We start from the raw sequence: 20,200 nt of genomic DNA, 5'->3' as shown, positions 1-20,200 counted from the left end.
CTGCCCACACTGCAGGTTGCAGCGGGAGGGCTGAAAGCCGGGCCATGGGGAAAACAGGCAGAGGCAGCTGCTACCTGCTGACTGGGTGGAGCACGTTCAAGTGAGGAAGTAAGACTTTATTCACATATCCACATGCCCTCCCCACAGGGCTGAGGCCACACCACATGTCACAGTTCTGGCTAGGGAGTGGGGTGGGGTCCTAGTCCCTCATGGAACACAGGCCTTTAGCAGACACCTGCCCCAACCTCACATGTGCTGCCTCCGGTGCCGCAGCACCTCTGTGGGTGTGAACAGAAAGTCCTTCTGGCAGGCCTCGCAGTGGTAGGGCCTCTGCAGGGCAGATGTCTTCTGGATGGGCTCAGGGGTTGCTTCCTTGGCCCCTAAGGGAGAGGAGAAGGGAGGATGTGAGGGAGGCTCGCCACTGCATGCTCTTTCTCACCACACTCCCAAATCCCAGGTACTGGAGGGCTTCGGATCCTCTTCTGGCCCTTGGGGAAATTCTGGCTCTGCCTCTTCTAGGAAGCCTTTCTTGATTAACATACACACAGTCTTCATTCTATGTCCCGGAGGGGTGAGAGAGACAGAAAGACAGGCACAAGGAGAGACACAAGACTGAAGAGACAGAGCCCTGGGGTAGGGAGTGCGTGGCCTCACTGCCATCCCCCCCCACCCCGTCCCCACATGCGTGGTGTATGGAGCAAAGCAGCAGGCACTGTGTCAAGGTCTGCACACTGTGGCTTCCCCTGGGTGAACATGTGGACAAGGGCAGACGTGGACAAGGCAGAGACAGCTGTGGGTGAGAGAGAAGAAGAAGGAACACAACCGGAGTAAGGGAAACACAGAGGCAGGACTCCATGAGGGTCGACGACATGAAGAGACCAGAGACAAAAAGAAGCTGGCGCTCCAGCATGCCTGTCCCAGGCTCTGGTCTCTGTGACAAAACCCATATGTGTCTCTAGCTAGGGCCAGAGGGTTGAGGTTGTCCATCCCTGCATGTTGAGCAAATAAATGTGCAGACGCACAGGAAAGAAGAGGTGCTCTGACCCCAGAGCTGCGTCCCTACCTGAGAGGCCATCCGGCGGGGCCTTGGGACAGGTGTTCTCATGGGCGATGCGCTCCAGGGGTGTCAGGGGCATGTGCAGGTCACAGTGGGGGCAGGTCCAGAAGGTCCGGAGACAGTCGCTGTACAGGTCTGTGTCGCTCTGTGACAGGCAGGCTGTGTCAGGGCTTGGTTACCCTGCCAGTCCCCCACTGCCAGCCTGGGACACTCTGCAGAGCCCCTCAAGGCTGGCAGACCCATTCAGAAACAGCATCCCTGGGCTAAGTTGGAATGCGGTTGATGGGAGGGGAAGGAACTCTCTAAAATCTCATTTTAGAGGTGGGATGGTGAGGGGCCAAGGTGGGGTCCATGCTTACCGTGAGGCAGTTGTAGGTGAGGAAATCAGTGACTGCATAGCCTCCTTTGGTGGGGTGGGGGGACAGGGAAGAGCTGCCAAAGAGGCCAGGCAGGCTGGGGGCAGTTGTGATGGTCTGGGGTCCTACATAGAGGTTTTGGGCTTCCAGTCCTGTGAGCCGCCGGAGGCTGTAAGAAACCTGAGAAAGAGAGAGAGAGGAATAGACTCAGGAGGACACTGTCAAGAGTACCTGGATCCAGCTGTGCCTGAAGCCCATTCCTAGACTTTCCGTTATAGGAGCCAACAGCTAAGCCAATCACGTTTTCAGACTCCATGACCAGGCTTGCCAACAACAGGCCCTGAGGCCCTATCCCCTATCTCCATAGCCTCCCCAGACCACTCCCTCCTCCCTGACCTACGCAGGTCTACATCTAAATCTTGAGTCTAGCCACCTTGCCCCTCCTCCCCTAGCACATCAGCCTTTCCTTGGCTCACTTGAGAGGTGGGTTTGGTTTCAAATCTGCTCTTCCCATCCGCCCTCCGTGAACAGGTACCTTAACTGCTTTCCTCTCATACCCTATAAACTGTTAACTGCAATGAGGGGTAACCTGCACCATGCAGGTAGTAGGGGCTTATTAAACTTAACTGCACGATGAGGGAGGCATGGCAGGCATGAAAAGCATGGCCTCCGAAGTTAGGTTCCTGGGGCCAAATCTTAGCTCTACTCCTCGTCTACTGTGTGACCTTAGGATTGTCATCACCCTCACTGGGTTGAACACCCCCCACCATGTACACCCTGAACAAACTGGACTCTAGGCCTCCTGGCGTCTCCATCCCTGGAACAGGTACCTTGGAGGCTGTGAACTGAAGCAGCTCCCTGCTAAGGGCTGCCACCTCCTTGGGGTTGAGGGGGGCCTCCTCCTCCTCCTCTTCTTCCAGCCGCTTCTGGGCCTGATGAGCCAGCTGCCGGTCCAGCGCGCTTTCCCAGTGGGCTCGGAGGCGCAGGGCGGCCGCCAGGAGCTGGACGGCACTCTCACTATCTGCAAGCTGGAGCGCCAGCCAGCCGTCAGCCACCAAGCGGGTGCAGTCCCCATTGGTATCCAGGGACCGGCTGAACAGCAGGAGGGACTACAAGAGAGGGGGTGGAGACAGGCCCAGAAGTGAGGGCAGCATGCCTCTCAGAGAGATCCCTGCCCGTTGGGCTCCTACCCACCCACCTTCCGTCTGGCATATCCATCAGCTCCCCACCTATCCACTGTCTAGTTCGCACATCAGCTCTCCAGGCCCTCCCCACACCCCTGGGAGATAGTAGTCTCATGTGCCCACAGGCCTCCTGCCCTGAGAGCAACCATCACACCTGGAGGGGGGACATGGGGCCCAGACCTACCTGGAGTGCAGGGATGCGGACACAGTTTACCAGGTAGGGCTTGTTAGTCTCCAGCAGGGAGACAAAGGTGAGGAGCTGGTGCTTGCTGCTCATCTTGTCCTTATCATCTGAAAGGAACAGAAGGGCAGTTCAGGGTCCCCTGGTCTCCCACCCACACACTCATACCTGTCTAAACCAGTCCTACCTGGGGCACGTAGGCATCTGTCACATCTGAACTGAGAATATGCTGGCGTGTGTAATGATAAAATGTTGGGAGCTCCTTTAAATACTCTGCCTGACAAGTGCGACGTTCACTGTTTGGTGATAATAAGGAATCATTGTAAATTTTGTTAAGAGTGATGACAGCATTGTGGTAATGCAAAAAAAAAAATCATGATTACTATTATTATTAATATGAATGATCTGCTTTTAAAATTTCAGCATAAATCCATGGTGGTGGGGTTAGAAATGAGAGGACAGGAAACCAGGATGGCAAAATGCGAACAGTTAGAGCATGTGGGAGGCCATGAGAGCTCTTTCTCTGCTGGGATGATGTTTGGAAATTAAAGAGAGAGGGAACAATGTGATGCGTGAGAGTAAATTGACTAGGAATTGACAATAGTTCTGGGCTAGAGAGAAAAGTTTTAAAATGCTTAGAATTTTAAATTCTAAGCCTTATCTTCTTGGGATTACTATTCACCATCTTCAGAGTGTCCATCTTCAAACTTTGTCAAATGAGGAGAGATGAGCTGTATTCTGAGCTCAGAGAAATGGAAGCAGCCCTGCAGGGCAGGAGCACAGCCCCACCGGGCCCCAGGGCCCAAGGCTGAGGCAGCTTGTGGCCTGGCTCCAGCTAGGTCAGCAAATGTGACAGCCAGATGCTGCCAGACACGCTGCAGGGACTGCAGGGACAGGCCGCTGAACACTTGGCCTTGGCAATGGCTGCAGTGCTAGGAGAGCTATACACCCTGGGGAGGGTAGGCTCAGCCCAGGTGGACTTGCTGAGGCCCAACAAGGCCAATGAGGCATGCTCATGGGACTGCTCCTCCATCAGGGACCTTGAGTGTGGGGGGAGTGAGGGAGTAATTCCAGGTGGTGAGCAGCACCCTGAGGTCACTGTGTCCCCAATCTCCTTATCTGGGTTGGGGGTTCCTCTCTTCCCACCTGGGCTCACCATACCTCGGCTCCCCTCGCCATCCTTGGCCTCCGGCTCTTGTGTGTGTAGCACCTCAGGGCTGTTGGCGAAGACACAGGTGGGGTGCAGCACGGTGCCCTGCTTGGCCTGGGTGTGGAAAATCTGAAGGGGTGGGGCGGAGGCCCTCAGACCTGCTCTTCCCACTGTGCAGAATGCCTTTCTTCTCCCTCTTGGCCAGTTCCCTCCGCCATTCCTCAACTCAGAAGTTCCTCCCTCCAGGAAGCCTCCCTGACTGCCTCCAAGCTGGGTCAGATGACCCTGTGCCCCCAACCCCTGGGCTTCCCCATTCCAGCCCCCTACTGGACTGTGAGCCCCAGAGGTCTGGTCACTCTGTGTCCCCACAAGACAGGCATGGGAAGGAGCCCCACCTGGTCAGAGTCCTTGCGGCCACTGTTGAACGGGTCTGAGACGGCGATTTGGGGGTAGAGGCCCCGACCCAGCACCAGCTTGAGCAAGGCCATCTGGTCCCGAGTCAGGGCCTGGGCTGAGCTGGCAGCTGCCTGCAGCTGCTCTAGGTTGTGCCGGAGTTTAAACTTCACATCCTGTGGGAATGGGGGAAGGCAGGTTCCTGGGGTCCCTCCCCACTCACTACCTACCTAAGGGGCCTGGGCCAGAGTACATGGGCTGATGAGTATGTAGACGGCCTGGCAGGCCCTGTCCATGGGCCCTGAGGTGAGACTCCCAGCTGGGCCACGTCCCCGAAGGTAAACCCCACCCCCACCACCCTAGACAGCCCTGTGCCATCCACCTGGATGTCCACATTGTCACCAGTCCCCTGGGAGGCCGTGTGCCCTGGGTCCTCGTCGCTGGAGCCACCATCCTGCTCCTCCTGCAGTCGTAGCACTTTGCGCCTGCGCCCTCCACCCTCCTCGTGCTGGCGCTTCAGCTGGTACAGGGCCCGGCGCTCCCGGCGCTGCTGCAGCCGGTGGTAACTGTCCCCCGGCTCTGGGACCTGGGCCCCGGTCAGCAGTCCATGGTCCTCCAATAGCTCCTGTGGGTGGGTGGGGCCTGAGTGAGGCCAGGTGGGTTTTGGACCCAGACTCTGTTCAAGTCTGGGGCTTGCCACTTGGTGGCTAGTGACCTCCCCCTTCTGAGCCAAAATTTTCCTCAATGGAAAACAGGGCTGTCCAAGACCCTCTTCCAGGGCTGCTGGGGTTGACCACTGGGCTGCAAGATTCCAAATGTGCCCGCCGATCATCACCAACACTACTTCCCAGCATAGCCTGTGTGGCCACTCAGTACCCCTACTCCAGAAAGCAGGTTCTTCATGAGGAAGAGGTAAGTGGCCACTGACACTGTCCACCCTTCCCAGAAGTCTTCCTGGGTTTCTATCCTTTTCCCCAGCACAGATCCCTCCCCCCAGGTCTGGTGGTCTGATGCTGGGGGAAGTAATGTCGGGCAGGACTGGGATGACTTGGTCAGAGGAAGAGAGATGTTGCATGTGCTCACTCAGGTCCCCTGCCCCACCTTGGTCTCCCAGGTTTGTCCCAGGCCCTGTCCTTTGTCCTGAGCCTCACCTTGAACTGGCGCCGCAGGTTGGCCATTTCATACAACCGGTGTTCCTCTATGCCCCGGCGGCGGCACCACTTCCGGGAGTTCCTGCTCCGTTCAGATTTCACCTGGGTGGAGGCACAGCACCCGCTATCAGCGCCTGCCCAATTCAGGGAGGTGTAGGGGGAGTGAGCCACCACCCAGACCACCCCAGCATGGGCCCCAGGAGCAGCCAGGGGGAGGATGCCAGGCAGGTAGGAGGCCTGCCGGCCCCCATCAGGGATTTGGGCTCCCCTCCTTCCTCTCCTCAGCCCCGCTGCTCCTCCTCTAGGAAGCAGTCCTAGCCCATACATGCTGCGTCAGGTATCCTCTGTGTCCTCTGGAACCCTGTAACTCCCCATCTCAGCCCACTTGGGGTGGTCACTGCCTGGGGCTGGATCTGTGTCCCCCACTGGACCGTGAGCCCTGGGGTGCTGTGGGTTTTGGTTACCACTGAGCCCAGCGCTGCCCAGTGTGGGCCTACCTCAGGGGTTCGGTGAACGTGCCAAATAATCAGATGCCACCCTCAGGAGACTGGGCTTTCTCCAGACAGCACTGGCTTTAGAACCCCAGGCTCCCCCTTGAGCCTGAGCTTCCGCATATGCTGTCCCTGCCCGCAGGACTGAATGGTGGAGATGGGGTCTGTGAAGGGCTTGGGGGTCCTCCCTGGGGTGCAGGCGAGGACAAGAGGAGGAGCCACAGTTTCAGGGAGGCCCTGACCCACTGCAGAACAACAGAAACAGAGGGGAGGCCCCGCCTCTGGCCTCACCTGCACCCAGGTGTTGAAGACATTGAAGAGGGTGAAGGGGTCACCCTGGTCACTCTCCAGGGGTCGCCGAGCCGCTGCGCACTCTGGGCTGCTCTGGGCACTGCGGGTGAAGGGTGACTGGACGCTGAGGGCGGCCGCGATGGTGAGCACGGGCTCCGCGAGGTGGAACATGGAGCCCAGGATCAGCATCTTCCCTGGGAGGACATGAACCTTCTCATTCCTCTGGGGGTCCTCATGTCCCTGGACCCGCTCTCCCCATCCCCATCGTATCCCTGCCTCCCTCCATCTCGGTCACAAAGGGGCTCAGAGCCAGATGGACAAAATCAAGCCCACACTCTACTCTCCGGTGGTGTGACCTCGGGCCAGGCCTCAGTTTCCCCACCTGTCAGCGGGACAGAACACAATTCCCGCTCCTCGGGCCTGGTGTGGGCACTAAGTGCTGACAACTGCTAGCAGCAATGTTGCCACCCTCTGCTCTTCTCTTTACAACCCACTCCCCCACCGCCACCTCCTCCTGGCTTTAGTTTTCTTCCCGACACTGGCTTTGACTTGCCCTGCCCTGTGGGGCCTTTGCCTGGCACATGGCAGCCCCTGGCTCTGTGCTTGTCTCAGGAAGAATCCTTTCTTGCCATCAAGGTGGAGGGAACAGAAGAAGGAGCATGGTGGGGGGTAGGAGAAAAAAGGGAGAAGAAGGGGGATCAGAGAAGAATGGAGAAGCGAGTTCAGAGTGTGGCTTGCTGGTCTACGGTATGGCTCTGGCTTGGGACAGCATCACACTGAGGCACAAAGCTGTTTCTGAGGGGTCCTCAGCAGGATCTGGCTGTTTCCTGGTTTGCGTCCCCCAGAAGCTCAGAACTGTGCTACCTGACCTGTGGTCAGCCACCTCCAAGTCCTTCATCTGATTGATCCTCACTGCCCCAGGCTGAGCCTCGGTTTCCTCATCTGAGCAACAGGCATATCTGGACAACCGATCCTCACCAAAGATGATGAAATAAGGTCCACAAAGCCTCTCACTAATGACAGCAAAAGCTCACAGAAAGCTCTTTTCCTTCTCAGATTGGATTCTCCTAGCTCTAGACCTCTTTTAACACAAACAAAAATAAGTATCGCGAGAGTTAGGTAGACCTGGGCAGTCTCTTGCCTGCACTGCAGCCCTGTGTGGGGGCTATAACAGCATGGACACAGGCGGAGGGCGCAACACCAGGCTGGACAAACATGCTCGAGCTCCGTGCTCCATGCTGATGCTCAGCTGTGAACATTCTGTGGGAATGGGCGGCTGGGAGAAAGAAACTATCTCCATCCGGGAAATCTGATGTCTCCATCAGGCCCACGGAACACGGCTTGGTCAGCGGGCCATTTGGGCCATTTGGCAGGGATGACTCAGGAAGGAGCAAGAGGAAGATGTGGGCAGTTGTGACATCCTTAACCACAAGAGGGGGGCACCAGGGTGGAGCTGGGGACAAGCAGTGCCAGAGAGATGTTTGTTTTGTTTGCTGCTATGCCCCTGGCACCTAGAACAGCGCTGTCATTGGAGGGACTGTGGCTGAATGAACAGGGGTCAGAGAAGGGACTGGCTCAGGGTGAACAGAATCCACGTCATCACCCAAAGGGGCACCCTCACCAATCACAACGTCCACAGGCAGCTGGGCCAACAGGGAACCGATGGGGGTGAGAGCCTCTGAGCTGTCCAGAGCCCCCTGGTCCCGGAGGTAGAGGATGGCTGTCTCCAGGCTGGCTGGTGGTGGGGGCTCAATGAAGGGGAAGGTTCGGGGATCTCCAACGCTCATGCTCTTCATCTGGAATAAAAACCAACCCCCCCAGAATGAGGGACCTATGAGCCACTGTGGAGCACTTGGGGGGGTGGCGCTCAGGGATCACATACCATAATAGTCAAAATCCCCAGTGTCAAGGTCCTTTGTGCAGAGGCAGGGGAGGGGGGCCTTGCCTGTCAGTCTATCTGCCCAGCACCCCTCCCCTTAGGCCCTGGTGATGGAGGAGCAAGCACAGGCTCTAAGCTGAACCAGTCTGGGGTTCTCTGTCCCTGGTCACACCAACTCAGGAGTGAGCACATGACCTGAGTTGGACCAGTCAGAATCCTTCCCTGGGACTTTGCAGCCTGGATCTGGGGGAGAAGTCCTGGTCCGCTCTGGTTGGGAGGGGCTGGGATGGCTGGGGTGGTTATTTTTTCCATTACCTGGAAGCCCTCCCATCCACAGCATCTGGAGACATCTTTAAGTCGTTCCTAAGCCAGACCTACTCCCACACGACACACAGTCCCTTCCTGCTGATATAGTTGGGCTGGGCTTCCCTCACTGGCAACCAAGAATCCTGATGAGTCTGGAGGCCTCGGGACAGCAGGTTGTGGGAGAAGGAAGTGAAAAGTGCTCTGTCTCAGGCCTGGCGAAAGCGAGCAGCACAAGTGGGTGACGGCAAGGCTGGCCTGGCAGCTCGTGTCACCATGCGAGAAGAAAGCTGAGCGAGCCTGGGGGCTCGGCCAGTGTCCCAGGCACCCACTCGCCTGGCCCTCACCTGGAGGGCAGCTGCAGTTCTGGCCGCCCACCCACCAATAAGCTGTTTCCCATCCACCCCTGCCCACCAAGACTTGACACCGTCTGGAGGCACTTCCAACACCCACCAAAGGACCTCACGTTGAAGTTCGGGCACAGGACTTGGAATCACTCTCCAGGTGACTCCCAAGTGTAGCCAGGGCTGAAAATCATTGCTCTGGCCCAATCAGGCAGACATTTAGTGTCCACACATTATAGGTCACAGAGTTGGACAAGACAGGATGGGAAATTAGTCAGGAGCCTCCAGAAAAGGTTTCCATAGCCATGGTTCACTGCTTCTGCCTCAGGATGGAGGAGGAGGGAGGAGCTGCAAATCTGACAGCCTCCATGGAATCCTGGCTCAGCTATGTGCTGCTGTGTGACCTGGGTCAAGTTACTTTACCTCTCCAGGCATTCCCTTCCTCATCCATGATTAGAATCCTAAGATTTCCAATCGCACAGAGTTTCCATTTGTCACAGCAGTGTAACCTAAGTGAGACTAACTCTGGAGCTATGAGCCAAGACCAAAAACATATCAAGAAAGCTGGTTTCAAAGCCACTTGAAGGGCTTTCTGTGACAGTTGAAAGCGTTCTGATGGACTCATGTGTAGATACCCCTGGGGACATGGGGAACGGTTTTCCCCTCAACAGGGGATGTGATGTGTGGAAGGGATGAGCTCCTGTCAGTGACCTGGCCAGCCCTGCCCTTCTTGGTCCTGAAAGCTGGGATGGGCTGGGTCTCAATGCCTCCTGGCTCCTCCTTGGCACCAGCACTCAGGACACAGCCCCTCCCTGTAGGCCTCACCTGCAGCACCAGGGCATCCAGGGCTACCCTCCGAATCTCTGGGACAGGGTAGGGAGCGAAGGCATCGTAGTCTGATTCAGCATAGAGACGGAAGCAGACGCCAGGGCCCGTGCGGCCCGCCCGGCCCTTACGCTGCTCTGCACTGGCCTGACTGATCCAGAATTCCTGCAGTCTCTGCAGTTTGGCCTGAGGGTCATAGCTCATCTCCTTCACCTTCCCTGGGGGGAGAAGAGGGGAGCAGGGAGAGAAAAGAAGCTATACGCAATACATACATGGACCCGCCACAAGCCCGGCCCCTGCCCATTCATTCATTCACTCACATGCTGACTTGTTGCATCAACATTTTATTCTATTGTTCCTTTATTACATTAACAGTAGCCAATAGCTTGTGCTGGGCCCAATCCTAACATTTTATTAATTTATTCTCTCATTTCTTCGTCAACATAAGTTTTTAATCATTTTCTCAAGCCTCTTCTTATTCAGGCGTTTAGTTGGTCGACAGATATTAAGTGCCCACTATATAGGGCCTCCCTGGTGGCGCAAGGGTTGAGACACAACCTATGAAGCAATCCGCAGCCACTGCAGCACGAGTTCGATTCCCGGCCAGCCAGGGAGCAACCCACATGGCGCAGCAGACCTCTCCTGGCTCACCCACTGCTCCCCTCAGCAGTGTACTTCAGTCAATCTGCCTGTTCTGTTCCCCGCTCTGTCTCTGGTGAGTCCTCTCACCCCCTATACCTCTGGCCTGTGCCCCAGCTCTTGCATGCATAAATAAATAAATCTTTAAAAAAAAAAAAAAGTGCCCACTATATATCAGGCACTGTACAGCTGTAAACAAAACCCCCTGGTCCCACAGGGCAGAAAAGAACACCGAGTTTCATTGACTCTTAAGACCGGCCTTTTTACATTTTATTGTGTGTGAAAATGGGCTGCGCCTTAAAATCAATGGCAAGTCATTTAAAAATTTTCTCAGTATATGAACTGATAGAATGTTTTCTCATGAATACATCCCAGAGTGAATAAGTTCAGGGAGGTAACTGCTAACATTTATCAAGGGCTCACCCTGTGCCCTGGTCACCCAGTGTCTGAACCCCTCTCATCCTCATAGTTTGAGGGCACCTGATATTGCTGCCATTTTACAGATGAGCAAACTGATGCTTGGAGCATGTCAGTTTGAACAACCCTGATCACATGGCCAGTGGTGAACCTGACCAGGCTGACTCTAGCATCCCCTAACCACTATGCCTGACTGACTTTCTGGAGAAAGTACGTAGTTTGGAAGACAAAAAATGAGCTGATCAACAGATATAAAATATGATTTCTATACTAAGAAGAAAAAAAAGCCTTATAGGGGAAGGGGCAGTGGAGGGTGAAGGAGGAGACCACAGATAAAAGTCAAGAGGGTGAGCCTCTCTAAAGGGGCGACATTAACACAGGCCCTGAGATGGGATGTCTGGGGAAGTGTAGCTATCTGGAAAAAGATAGCCCACAGCAAAGACAACAGTAAGTGCAAAGAGACAGATGTAAGCCTGGGAAAGATAAAGACTTTTCCACTGCTCCTAAACACTGCTTACTTTATGCTTTGTTCTGGAGTTCCTCACTACACTGCACTTCTCTAAACCCCATACTTCTTTCTAGGTCCTTGGGTGGCTGGGGGGCAGCCCTTACCTGAATCCACTACAAAGCGGATCCCATCAATAGTGACTGAGGTCTCGGCAATGTTAGTGGAAAGGATGCATTTCCGGACTCCAGGGGGTGCCACGTCAAATACCTGGGGGAAAGTGAGGAGGTGACATCAATATAGTAACTTAGCCCTTACTGCTTGACTTTCCACTGAACCCTCCCCCCTTCCAGTGCTCATCTAGGAGATGGCTTGCCTTCAACCATAGCACCTATGGTCCTGGGTCCTTCCTGACCCTACCCACCCCTAACCTACAGCCACACTTGAACATCTCACATATTTCTTGAATTCATGCCCTCCCCCAAACCCACACTCCCTGCCCTGGTCCAGGCCCTCCTGTACCCTTCCCCACTAATTCTGTTAAAGATTCTCCCCTGGTCTCTTGCCTCCAATCTCCCCTCTAGTCCATCCTTCACATGGCAGCAGAGGGAGCTGCTAAAGCACAAGCCAGGGCTGCCCGTGCCCCCTTGCTCAGAACCCACCCCTGGCTCCCCGGTGCATTCTGGACAAAGCCTGCACCACACCCTGACTTCAAATTCCCTGTGGTGTAACCCTGCCATCTCTCCAGTTCCATCTCTCCTGACCCCCTCACAGTTGGGAACACAGCTACCCTGCAGATCACTTCCCAGTACCTATCTTTCTCTCACCATGGGCCCTTTGAACAAACCCTCTTCTAGGCCCCTCTTGGGGGCCACAGTGAGGTTGAGTCAGAGTTGGGGGCCTGTGGGCCAAATTCAGCCTGCCATCTGCTTCTGTAGATCAAATTTTAATGGGACACAGTCCCACCGGTCAATCTCTGAGCACTGTCCTGCTGTAAAGTTGTGACAGAAACCATATGCCCACAAACCTAAAAATATGTACTCTGTGGACCTTTCCCGAAAGTTTGTCAACCTCTGGTTAACAGCAGGGCTCTGGTGCCAAATTACTAGGTTCCACAGCCTGGCTCTGCCACTTCTATGACTTTGCACAAGTGCCTGCACCTCCATTTCTGCATCTGCTCAGTGGGGTCAGCTTGAGGCCTGAGTAAGTCAGTTAGGGCAGCTTGAGGCCTGAGTAGGTCCAGGCATACAGAGCTAAAAAGTCTGGTTGACATGAGTGTGTACTCCTGGCACAGGAGCTAGGATACTACCCTCTGCCCCTTTCCTGGTCTCACTTTTGCAAGTCACTTCCTCCATGCAGCTTTTCATGAATCCACAAAGGCTCTCAGTGCCCTGAGCTTTCCCCCACCATCTGTAAAGCTGCCCCAAACTTGCCCATCTCCCCCAGTAGAGCAGCAGGCACTTGAGGGGAAGGGCCATATTGTGGCTCCTGCCCTGTCCTTAAGAGCCCCCTTGCTGCAAGGGGAGATACTCAGGCAGTGCTCAGAGGTTGTTTCTTCAATTAATAACTCCCTGAGTGTGGCCTGAAGACTCTTCCCCAAAGTGACTGTCAGCCTCCAAGATGGCCCCAGATAGCCGTGACTCCTGGGAGCCTCATCCAGTGCCCTCCCACTGGACAGGGCAGACCGGGTTAACTAATGGGCCACTGAAGAATGATGGTCCGATTTCCAGTTCTGGAAGGCACTGTGGCTTCTGCTTTGATATCAGGGGCAAAATGAGTCACTGGGACTCAATGACACTCCAGCAGTCCCCAGAGAGGCCCAGGTTGAGAGGAACTGAGGCCCCCAAACAGCCAGCCATGGGCACACCATTGTGGAAGATTTTCCAGCCTGTCAGGCTTCCAGATGACAGAGGCCCACCCATGTCCAGCTACAAACCCCGGGGAGACTCTGGCTAGAACCCCCCAGCTCAGCTGCTCCCAGATTCCTGATCTACAGAAAATAGGTGAGATATTGGGTGTTCATTGTCCTAAACTGCTGAGTTTGGGGGTAATTTCTTACACGGCAATAAAGAACCATTACAGAGATCCAAAGGCCTCCCTCCCAGCACCTTTCCATTCCAATCAGGTCTCTTCACCTCTCCCACCCCCAACTCTCAGATGCTCACCTCCACACCTCTGCTCCAGGCAGCCCCCCACCTGGACTGCCTTCCTCCCTCTTCTCATACTCTTTCTCCTACTCCAAGGCTCAGCACCAAGGCCTCCCATGCCATCATAAGCTCACCCTGGTGCAGACACCCCCATCCAAAAGATGCAGTTGGCCCCACCTGCAGCCCATAGCCCTGCCTTTGTGGGGTTACCTCAGTCCTGCATGTAGCCACCAACCTCCACAGCCTCCATATCTAGACCCCTACCAGCCTGGCCAAAAGCACTACCTTGTCCTGGTCAGCCACAGAGAGGGCGCTGTGCAGCGGCAACACCACCCAGCGCTGGGTGTGGCTGGCGTAGGTCTGGGCAGCCTCCAGCACTGAGCTGATCTCCGCCATGCCGCTGAGGAAGACCAGGAGGTCGCCCCGCTCCTCGGGCGGGTATTTGTTGTCAATGGCTTCCAGCACCCTCAGGAAGGGCCGTGGATCCAGCTTCTCGGACTTGGCCGTGGGGGGCTCTGCCTCCTGTGGCTGGTAGACCACCTGTGAGGGGACAGCCCCAGGCAGGCGTGGGTCAGCCAGGCGGCTGAGGCCACCCTCTAGGACAGTGGTTCTCATGGGGGTGGATCTGTCTGCAGGGGAACATTTGGAGGCATTTTTGGTTGTCACACTGGAAGAGGAGAATGGTACTGATGCTAAGTAGGTAGAGGCCAGGGGCACTGCTCAACATCCTACAATGCACAGGGCAGCCCCAAACTGAGAAGCACCCAGGCCAAAATGTCAACAGGGCTAAGTTTGAGAACATGGCCCTATGAGATCCAGAGCAATGAGAAGAAGGAGCCTGGTTCTCTGAATGACCACTTGGAACAGAGCTGCCCACCAGCATGGATCAGCCAGAGTGTTAACAGAAGTAGACTTCTAGCTTACATGAGCCTTAACATTTTGGGGTCTCTTCTAAGAAGCTCCTAGCGCCACACCCAGCACATTGAACTTGTTCAGAAAATGTCAGGTTTAGAAAAGAGAGATGTCCTTAATTGAAGAAACAGGAAACAGAGCAGCAGAGAAGGGACATGTCCAGGTTTGGCCAGAGACCAGGTAGGAGGTCTGGGGCTATGGATTAGGGAGAGCACTGACCGTGATGGGGAAGAGCCTTCCGGGCACTTGAACCACTGGTGCACTGCTGAAATAGCTGGAGAAGAGCGAGATGTTGATGGTGGCCGACATGAGGATGACCTTGAGGTCAGGCCGCTTGGGCAGCAGGCCCCGGAGGACTCCCAGGAGGAAGTCATTGTGGAGGTGCCGCTCATGGACCTCATCCACGATCAGGACCTGGTACTGGGGCAGGCTGGGCTCCCGCTGGATCTGCCTCAGCAGCAGCCCCACTGTCAGGAACACGATCTTGGTGGCTGCTGAACGTGTGCTCTCAAAGCGGATCTGGTAGCCGACCTGGAATGAGTGAAGAGGTTGTCAGGAGAGGGCCCGGGGCCTGGGCACCAGACCCTCACCTGCTAGGATGGAAAATCTGAGCTAACACCTCTGCATCAGACTCTGGAGTCCAAATAGTTTGGGTTTGAATCCACCCCTACCCCTTAGTGCCACCTGTACCACTTTTTGACTTCCAAAAAGCAATTCCATCCCTCAGAGACATTTTCTTCTCCCAAATGCTGAGAATTATACGTGCTAGTGCCCATAACTACTTGGCCCAGAGCCTGGTGTTTGACACAGGCACAGCCAGGCGCTGCTGCAGGTTGGTGCCAGACAACACAATAAAGCAAGTTGCACAAAGGTGGGGGTTACCCAGGGAATATAAAAGCTATTTTTCCACTAAACTGGAAAGTCTAGTGAGTGTGTAAGAGCACTATGTCTACAAAACAGTGTATACATCTTAATTAGAAAACACTTAATTGCTGAAAAATATTAACTATTTTGTGAGCTGTTGGAAAAATGGTACCCAGAGACACAATTTGTAAATTGGTAAACACGATACCTGCGACAAGGCATAAAATGAGGTACACTTGTACTAGTTAACCGTAATAGTAATAAGGGGTTGTCAGATAAGTCATGACACACAAAAACGGACTCAACTTCCTTGTCATCAGGGAAGTGCAAATTAAAATGCAATACTAGGGCCTCCCCGGTGGTGCAACGGTTGAGCGCTGGGTTGCAAAGCTGCCTGCAGCCTCTGCAGTGCCTGTTCGATCTCCGGCCACCAGGCGAGGGTCCCACATGGCGATGGCGCGCAGACCTCTCCTGCCACCCGCTGCTCCCCTCAGCAGTGTACTTCATCAATCTGTCTGTTCTGTTCCCGGCTCTGGCTCTGGTGAATCCTCTCACCCTCCTGCACTTCTGACTGTATCCAGTGCTTGTATAAATAAATAAATCAATCTTAAAAAAAAAAAAAAGACCCCTCCCGCCTTTGTTTAAAAAAAAAAAAAAGAGGGAAAAATAATCAGCGATAATCTATCATTAACTCAGGCACAGTCACCCAACACAGATGATGGTCTAGAGCTAACTAAGAAGGGTAAAAACCTCGGGAGCCTCAGGGAAGTAACTGGAAGGGGAACAGAATGTTTCTGGGGGTGCTGCTGCGTTTGATTCTTTTAGTCTGGGTGCTGGTTACATGGATGTATTCCACATGTGAGAATTCACCAAGCTGAGAGAACCAGCTCCAGTAACAACTTTAACCCTAGAAACCATAATAAGGAAATATGTCCTCACTCTTTTGGGGCTGCTGAAAAATAAGATGGATGAGCATGTAAAACATTTCTCAATTTTTTTGTTACAGAGCTATACCAAGTGATATTAGTGCCTTTGTCATGTGGACCAGATTTAGGCCAATCTGTAGAGAAACTTCTAGAAGAATCATCGCTGGGTCAGAGGGTAAGTGCTTTTGTTGCTACCACCACAGGCAAGCAACCCACCACAGTGGAAGGACTGGAACCCCCCCGTCCTCCTCACCTGGGAGCCGTACTGGCTGAGACTCTCAAAGCTGACACGCTTGGCCAGTGAGATGCAGGCAATTCTCCGGGGCTGGGTACAGGCCACATGATTGAAGCCAGCAGCCAGCAGGTACTGGGGCACCTGAGTGGACTTGCCACAACCCGTGTCACCCGCCACCACCACCACCTGGTGCTTCCGCAGCGTCTGCAGGATGCGCTGTCCGTACTGGGCGATGGGCAGTGCCGCCCGCTCCCGCTGCAGCTTAGCCAGCCGCCCAAACGCCTGCTTCTGGCCAAAATCTAGGTAGTGCAAGAGGGCTCGGCGGAACTCAGACACCTTCTCCGGGGGCAGGCGCCTGACCAGTCCCCCAGTGCCCCGAGTGTCGGCACCAAGCACGGAGAGGTTGATGCGGTATCTCGGGTCATAAGTGCGAGGGAGGTCGGCCAGCGCCGGGATGCTGGCCTTGGCATGCCCGGGCTCTTTCTCCTCCTTCCGGGTGGGCTTGAGGGTCTGAAATCTCTGCAAGCGTTCAAAGAAGGCCCAGAACTTCTGACACTCCTCAGAACCCTGGCGAATATAATCCTCATCACGGAAGAAGGCCTCCTCGAAGAGACGGCGTGTCTCCGGACAATCCCAGTTCCATTTCTCCGGGGCTTCCTCCTCCCTGGGAGTCCTGCGGTGATCTCGGTGATCCCTGCCCTCCCTGGTTCTGGGAGGTGGCATGTTGCCACTAATCACAACGTTGTCACAAAACTCGCCTCAGTTCTAATCACTTCGACCAAATGGTCTCATCCATTTCCCATCCCTTGCAGGCAAATGCTTGCAATAAGGAGCCACTTTTTCTCCAAAAAACAAATTTTTCTTGTCACGGTTGATGCTTGGCCACCACCCGTGATGACAAAGTGGCCAGGGGCCTGACTCAAGCTGCTCACAGAGGCATCTTAGGGCTCCTCGCTGGTCTCTGAGATGGACACAGTCCAGCCAGCATGTGCAGGTCCTGAATGCTTCGGGGAGAGAAAAGACATTTATTCGCTTTTAGAAACATATGCAGAAAGTCAGCTGATGGCAAGCACCGCACGAGCAGGCGGTGCAGTCAGGAACCACCACAGGTGGTGGTGTGCATAGGACAGACATCTCACCAGACTCTGACCATCAAGTGACAAGGGCTGTGACACAAGAAGCCCGGGGGCTGTGGGAGCCTCCTCTGAAGGACAGCAGGTCACATGGTTGGAGGCAGTAGCACTGGAGAGGTGCAGTGCAATGAAGAGTAAAGGCTTCCTAACCCTCCCCCACCCTCCAAAGCTCAGCTTGCCTCCATCCCATCAGGAATTTCACCCTGGCACAGAATCCCCCATCCAAAAGATGTGAGTGGGCCCCAGTATTGCCTTTGTGGGGTCACCTCAGACCAGCATATAGCTACCCAATCCCCAATGCCTCCCCTCCACAGTTAGACTCCCACCAGCCCCACCCACTTCAGAACACCTGGGAACCCTTTGAAATTAAGCACACAGTTTTGCAAGTGTTTTATGTATTGTTTTTGCCTGCCTGGCACATTCCTCCCTTCTTTTCCTGAAAACAGCACCCACCATCCTTTGGGGAGCAGTCCTTCCTTGATTCCACTTGGTTCTGATGGCCTTTAAGAATCCCTATTGGTTGGGCAAGTGACCCAGGGCTGGCCATTCGTGCTGCCCTACTCCTCTTTTAACCAGTGATTGATCTGAGGAGTGGACACACGATCTGAAGAGGCCCTATCACGGCCTTTCTCTGGAATTGAGTTACTAGACAAGCTCCCACTATCTATTGTGGTTGGACAAGGATGCTATAAACCTGGAGCTCTTTAACAAGATAGTCTTTTCTAGAAATCTATCCTAGAGAAAAGCCTTCAAATGGGGACAATGAGGCACACACAAGGATGATGACTGAGCAAACTGCAAGAGGTGGAGGGAGGCAGGGGAAGGTTGGCAATCACTTAGTGCCTGAGGCTTTGTTCCCTCCAGCCCTCCACTTTCCGGCCACTACTTAAAGGTGGGTTTCTGATTCTCAGCTGAGGAAGTCTTATGAAAGAGCATGTCCTAGGTGTAATTTTCCTGGAGGGAAGGCCATCCTTCATATTCTAAGTTTATGGCCTTATAAGAAGGGTCCAGAGACTTCCTTGGTAAACCCTAGGCAGGCAACTCTGGGTTTAAATCTATTTCATTGTTTACTAGATGTGTGACCAGCTTCGAGGATGTTTTTTCCATCTGTAAAATGACGGCAATCCCATCTCACATCTCAAAGCATTGCAGTTTATCACCGAGGCTGGCACAGAGAAGCTAAAAAGGAATTAGTATTCAAGGTCAGTGCTTTGTCCAGTTTTTTCCAACACAGGGGAAAAAATCAGAATGTATAACCTAGAAAAACTCAAATGGCCACAAATTGGGTAGAGGGTTATTTGCATTTTGACTGTGGTTGTGGTGCAACAAACATTTGAAGAGGTGTGATCTGTACACCTAAAACATACAGTGATGTATATTATTTCAAGAAAAAGAGAAATGAAAATGATCATTAAAAAAAAAAATAAAGGTCACGACTGGCCTGCATAATGATATCGGTGATGCCTGCACCTACTCTGCCTTTAGTCTCCAAGGGCATCGTGGAAGAGTTCAGAGAGCTGATCTCTTAAGTCTCAGGGGGATTCAGGCCATCCCTGGGAGTAACTAGGGCCAGCTATGGGTTTCAACTGACCAGAACTTGTGAACTAGCAGAGCTGTTTCCCATGAAAGCAGCAGCCTGTGGGGAGTGCTCATTACTTCTTGGTGATGCCAGAGCAGCTTCAGAGGGGTTCCTGTTCAAGGAGGCAATTAAGAGGAAAAGGTGTTCTTGAACGGTAGCCAGGATTCTTAGTAAAAACAGGAACGATAAAGTGAAGAGATCATTCCCCTCTGGCTGCAAACTGCCTCTGGTGCATGTGGGCACAACTGAGGGCACCCCCAAGTTTCTCAAGGCCGTTCTCAGATGTGGCCTACATACACAATGGAATAAGACCTCAGCTATTTAGGGAGAAAAAAGAAAAAAAGCTGAAATCCTGCCATTTGCAACATGGATGGTCCTAGAGGGAATTATGCTCAGTGAAATAGGTTAGATGTAGAGAAACAAACCCTGCATGATTTCACTCTCCTCTCCGTTCTATTTGCTCTCTCCACCTCTCTCCGTTCTTCATCCTCGGGGTTACTCTCTTCATTTACCTGGCTTTCCCGCCCCATTCCCAGCATGGGATCTCCTTCTCTTGCTCTCTCCCCAGCCTCTTCCCCTAGGCTGGCTCTTCCCTTCTGCCAACAACTCTCGGGCCAGATTTGGTCAGTTTCTCCCTCTTCCCACATCTGTCGGTCTCGCCCCACGATTCAGTGTCCGTTCCTCCACCTCCCTGTGCTCTTGGGTCCATTTCTGACCCCTCGTCTGACTCTGATCTATGTTTCCCGCCATCTCCCAAGTTCACGTGGGGACCCCGGGAATCTCCATGAGCCTCCCGCGAAGGGACCCTCACTTTTCGCCCTCGGGCTTTCTAATTTTCTGCTTTCTTCCTCTCTCAACTTCCCTCCAGCCTTCCCCGTCTCTCAAGCCCTCCGTTTCTCGAAGCTTCTTCTCGTGTTTCCAGTGCTTTCAGTCTCGGGTCTCTCTGACCCCAAATTCTCACAGGCATGCTCAGACTCCATCTCCAATCGTTTCTCGGGGCCCCGGGATTTCCCTCCAGCCCTCCGATCGCCCCCAAGTACCCCCGACCCGGCTCGACTCCAGCCGCCGGCACCGCCGCCCCGCCCCCCCTCACCTCACTATCCACCGCGAACGCCTCAACTTCCGGGCCGCAGCGCCCCTTACGCACACGAAGCCATTTCTGCGCCTGCGCACGCCATCCTCGCGGCCTGGCCCCGCCCCACTTAAGACCTAGGAGCCAATGGGCAGCTGCGGGCTCCTAAGATCCACTCTGCGCCTGCGCTCGGCACGGTCAGGCCCCCGCCTAGCAGCGGGAGAAG

General features: G+C 54.3%; 1 protein-coding gene across 2 annotated transcripts; it reads right to left on the bottom strand.

Moving 5' to 3' along the window:
- Nucleotides 1-85: 85 nt before the first annotated feature.
- On the bottom strand, nucleotides 86-20,079 carry DHX34 (DExH-box helicase 34). 2 transcript variants are annotated; one of them, XM_037516858.2, is made up of 17 exons: nucleotides 19,996-20,079; nucleotides 16,209-17,194; nucleotides 14,385-14,696; nucleotides 13,539-13,793; nucleotides 11,274-11,376; nucleotides 9,606-9,823; nucleotides 7,876-8,050; nucleotides 6,255-6,448; nucleotides 5,473-5,574; nucleotides 4,704-4,946; nucleotides 4,324-4,497; nucleotides 3,940-4,057; nucleotides 2,782-2,888; nucleotides 2,244-2,522; nucleotides 1,417-1,593; nucleotides 1,064-1,202; nucleotides 86-380 (listed from the first exon to the last, which is right to left on the bottom strand). In XM_037516858.2, the coding sequence occupies exons 2-17, from the start codon at nucleotides 16,911-16,913 to the stop codon at nucleotides 247-249; spliced, it is 3,435 nt and encodes a 1,144-aa protein (XP_037372755.1). In that variant the 5' UTR covers nucleotides 16,914-17,194; nucleotides 19,996-20,079; the 3' UTR covers nucleotides 86-246. The 2 variants fall into 2 exon arrangements, with proteins under 2 accessions (XP_037372755.1, XP_054553242.1); XM_054697267.1 differs by lacking the exon at nucleotides 19,996-20,079 and adding an exon at nucleotides 18,915-19,178.
- Between the last annotated feature and the right edge of the window lie 121 nt (nucleotides 20,080-20,200).

This window comes from Talpa occidentalis, unplaced genomic scaffold (assembly GCF_014898055.3).
Source record: "Talpa occidentalis isolate TD23 unplaced genomic scaffold, MPIMG_talOcc4v2.1 talOcc4.17, whole genome shotgun sequence".
NCBI lineage: Eukaryota > Metazoa > Chordata > Mammalia > Eulipotyphla > Talpidae > Talpa > Talpa occidentalis.
Note: the sequence above shows the minus strand (reverse complement) of the source record. Positions and strands in the feature narration are given on the sequence as shown.

Coding starts and splice junctions, on each gene's coding strand:
- DHX34 (XM_037516858.2), bottom strand. CDS start 16,913: ATGCCACCTCCCAGAACCAGGGAGGGCAGGGATCACCGAGATCACCGC. Junction 9,824..11,273: donor CCGCTTTGTAGTGGATTCAG/GTAAGGGCTGCC, acceptor TTCTCCCCCCAG/GGAAGGTGAAGGAGATGAGC. Junction 8,051..9,605: donor TGGATGCCCTGGTGCTGCAG/GTGAGGCCTACA, acceptor TTTTTATTCCAG/ATGAAGAGCATGAGCGTTGG.